At 49.3% G+C, this 3,539-nt stretch overlaps 1 protein-coding gene across 1 annotated transcript; it reads right to left on the bottom strand.

Annotated features, from left to right (window-relative positions):
* Positions 1–1,031: 1,031 nt before the first annotated feature.
* On the bottom strand, positions 1,032–3,118 carry Olig3 (oligodendrocyte transcription factor 3). The gene has a single exon (XM_021221555.1). It carries the CDS (start codon positions 3,030–3,032, stop codon positions 2,208–2,210), a length of 825 nt encoding a protein of 274 aa, XP_021077214.1. The 5' UTR covers positions 3,033–3,118; the 3' UTR covers positions 1,032–2,207.
* Between the last annotated feature and the right edge of the window lie 421 nt (positions 3,119–3,539).

Below are 3,539 nucleotides of genomic sequence, written 5' to 3'. Positions count from 1 at the left end.
CTTTAGAATTCCTCCCTAACTCAGGCATGTGTGGCAGATGGGTACAGGAATAGTGGGAGCAGGTTGTGAGAAGGAGGATAGAAGTGACCCGAGAAGGCTGGGGGTTCTAGGTGGGCATTCCAGACCTAGCCAGGGGAGGGTCAGGGTTCTCTAGATATGCGCTTCTGATTGAATCCTAACAGGAGACCCAGGAAGGTGGTATTGCATCTTTTAACATAGAAGCCAATTCTGGGTTTGCTTTTCGGGGAGACAGAGACTCGGGGCCCCACACTGTCACCAGAGTTCAGTTTCTTGTCTTCTTTCAACAAAACAATAATCCTGCTGAAGCTGGATTACTCTCCTTTATTTAGAAAGAATTTTGAGTGTTTCACTGCAGACATGGGAGTTGAGAATGAAAAGCAAAATGGGATTGATAAAAATGACCCCGGGTTAGCCCATGTTTAAGTTCAGGGTGCCCATGTTTAAGTTCAGAGCGCTTTTGGCTAATCACAACTGCAATCATCTAAGAAAGAGAAAACAAGGAAGAATTCCTACTAAGAATCCTTGGGATGTAGCTCACTTACAAAGCAGATGTGGGGGTCCCATCTTTCCTTGGCAGGCAGGCTAAGTGAGTGTTGTTTAACGTGTTAAAATTTTGTAAAACATATTGGATATAGCACACATAGGCTAAAAGGCTAAAGAGGTCCTTTTAAAGCAAGAAGAAATTAACTTACTGCTTCTTTCTTGTCCCCATGTCTCTCACATCTTGCCACCTTGAGCTTCCAGACTGTACTTTCCACTTTTAATTCTTGAGTCTATGAGGATCTAATTGCTGCAGAGAAATAAGGATCTCAAACAGAAAAGGGGTGCATTTACAGCCATTCGAAGGACATTTAGGTTCCGTGATTAGCCCCAATGTATATCTTTTCTCTTTACTTACAAATGACCAGAGGAAAACCTTCCATCAAAATCCCTCATCCATATCCAGACAGTTTACTGGGCCCACAACCACTATTGATTAAAAAATTTAAGCGAAGGCAAATACCGATTTAAAGGTTCTCTTTTATTTGAAATCTCGTCCAGAAACACTGGTTATTAATAAATATATCATACTTATCAAGAATATATAAAAAATAAAGACAGGTCTTGTCTTTGAGGCCCTAACAAAATATTCAAGCAAATGTTCAGGAAAATAAAAGTGGCAGCCCCCTCCCCCAAAACCCAGTATGTTTTCAAAGCTGAGGGGTAACCGACAGAGCCAACCCCACAGAGCCAACCCTGCATGCAGTATAATTTGGCAAGGGGGTAGGATGAACTTCTAAAGGAGGCCCAGTTTTGTAGTGGGGGCCCCTTGGAACAGCCCTAAAGTTGGAATGAGATTTGAGGGGCAGGGACAGACATGGGCTGGGGAAAGAATCACCATGTTCATTGAGTGTGAATCTTTGCACTCTGGCCCCCTTTTCATTTTATACAACCACAGACAGATATATGGAGTACTTTGGAGAATTCACTAATAAATCCTTGTTACAAGGAAAATGCCACTATAGCCCGCACAACATGTTTAGACAAGATTCATTTAGAAGCGTGCATGCATTCTTTTGACCTATATTTGCGTGGAAAGGAAAACCCACATAAGAGGTTCATGCCCTGGGCTGAGATTAAAAACTTGGATTCTGAATCTCTCTCTCTCTCTCTCTCTCTCTCTCTCTCTCTCTCTCTCTCTCTCTCTCTCCATTGTCTCCGAAAAATCTATAAGGGCAGAGACACTCATAACTGTATCTAGCTGGATGAAATATTTACATTTGCTTTGCACAAAATGGATAGCCGTCTTTCCTCCAAGATACGAACACAGCCAGAAAGAGCCAATTCCAAAGTTCCTTTGCAAGTTTTTAACTCCACCGATCCCATCTTTAAACAACAAATGCAGTTTTGACAAGAGCATACGGCAGTGGGAAATACTGGCGCTGCGTGAGGGAAAGAAGCATGCATGCAAACAGGACTTCGGGTTCCAGTCCCCTTCGCTAACACCTAGGTATTCCAGTTTGTTTTTGGCACGCCCCGCTGGGGTGGGTCAACTGGAATCTGGATCTGTAGGGCGCTGGCAAGGCCTGGGGCCGCGCGCCCACCCTCCCGCAGGCCGAGCAGTCTCCCCTTCCCTCCTGGCCCGGCACTGCGACGACCCCTGCCTCAGCTCTCCCTTCCTCCTCCCGGCCGGGCCAGCCCGTGGCTCACTTGAGCAAGTCCTTCGATTCAGCCGAAAGCCGGGCCATGTTGGCGGTGGAGAGAGCGGACAGGTGCGGCGGTGGTGGCATCTGGCAGATGGTGCAGGGACAGGGCAGCCCCGCCCAGTGCTGGAAGCCGCTGCCCAGTTGTAGCGCGGGCGGCGTGGAGGGCGCCTTGAGCAGTGAGTGGGGAGGTCGGATGGTGCCAATGGTCGGCAGGGAGGCTGCGGACAGCGGGGACGAGGCATTGCCAGAGGAGAGCGCGCCGCCCAGGATAGGGTGCACGGGGTGCAGAGCGTTGGCTGCGTGTGCCGGGTGGCTGGCCGAATGCCCCACAGTCCCACAGTGGAAGGCCGAGTGGTGTCCTCCGTAGATCTCTCCAACCAACCTCTTCATCTCCTCCAGGGAGCTGGTGAGCATGAGGATGTAGTTTCTGGCCAGAAGCAGAGTAGCGATCTTGGAGAGTTTGCGCACCGAGGGCCCGTGAGCGTAGGGCATGACCTCGCGCAGACCATCCATGGCGAGGTTCAGGTCGTGCATCCTCTTGCGTTCGCGTCCGTTGATCTTCAGCCGCAACTGTTGAAGATCCTGCTCCGACAGTTGCTTCTTGATTTTGTACTTGCTGCTTTCTCCCGCAGCCTTGGCGCCTGCCCGCGAGAGGCTTTCCCCTGGCATCTTCTGGACCATATCGCCCTGTGTGGAGGAGACCGAGTTCAAACGGCTCTCCTGATGGTGGTGGTGGTGGTGGCGGTGGTGGTGGTCTCTTAGGTACATCTCATCCATGTCCGGAGATGACGCTCTGCTGGAGACAGAGCTCGAATCAGAATTCATTTTATTACAGGAGATGCGGCCTTATGGTTGAGGAGGCTTTAGGCAGGAAATTAAAGAGAATCTTGAATTTACAAAAAAATTTAAAAAAAAAATTAAAAAAAAAAAGCAAGGTCCAGGAACCCACTTCCCCAGAGGTAAGACCAGAGAAGAAAAGTCAAGGTACTACTGCGTTGCCCCTCCTCTCTCTCTCTCTCCTGGCTTCCTTCGCTATCTCTGGTTTAGCTGTTTCCTGCACTGCGCATTGGTGTGTGCCTGAACTAACCTCTTGCAGTAAAAGAGGGGCTTTTATAGCGCTGCAGTGGAGAAAAGAGACAAAAGGAGCCCTCCTATCTATCCTGGGCTGGTTAAGATGACGTGCCATCATTCAGGGCGGTGCGCTTTGCTGTCCCAGTTAGCAAGGATTCCTATTCATATTCATTGTGGGGCCGCCCTGGGACACCTCTGCTAGAAACCGCAAGGAACCCCCAGGCACAAAACCCTTTGATTGACAATCTCACCGCGGCCCCG

This window comes from Mus pahari, chromosome 21 (genome assembly GCF_900095145.1).
Source record: "Mus pahari chromosome 21, PAHARI_EIJ_v1.1, whole genome shotgun sequence".
Lineage (NCBI taxonomy): Eukaryota > Metazoa > Chordata > Mammalia > Rodentia > Muridae > Mus > Mus pahari.
The sequence above is the reverse complement of the archived record's forward strand: the minus strand, read 5'-3'. Positions and strand labels throughout refer to the sequence as shown.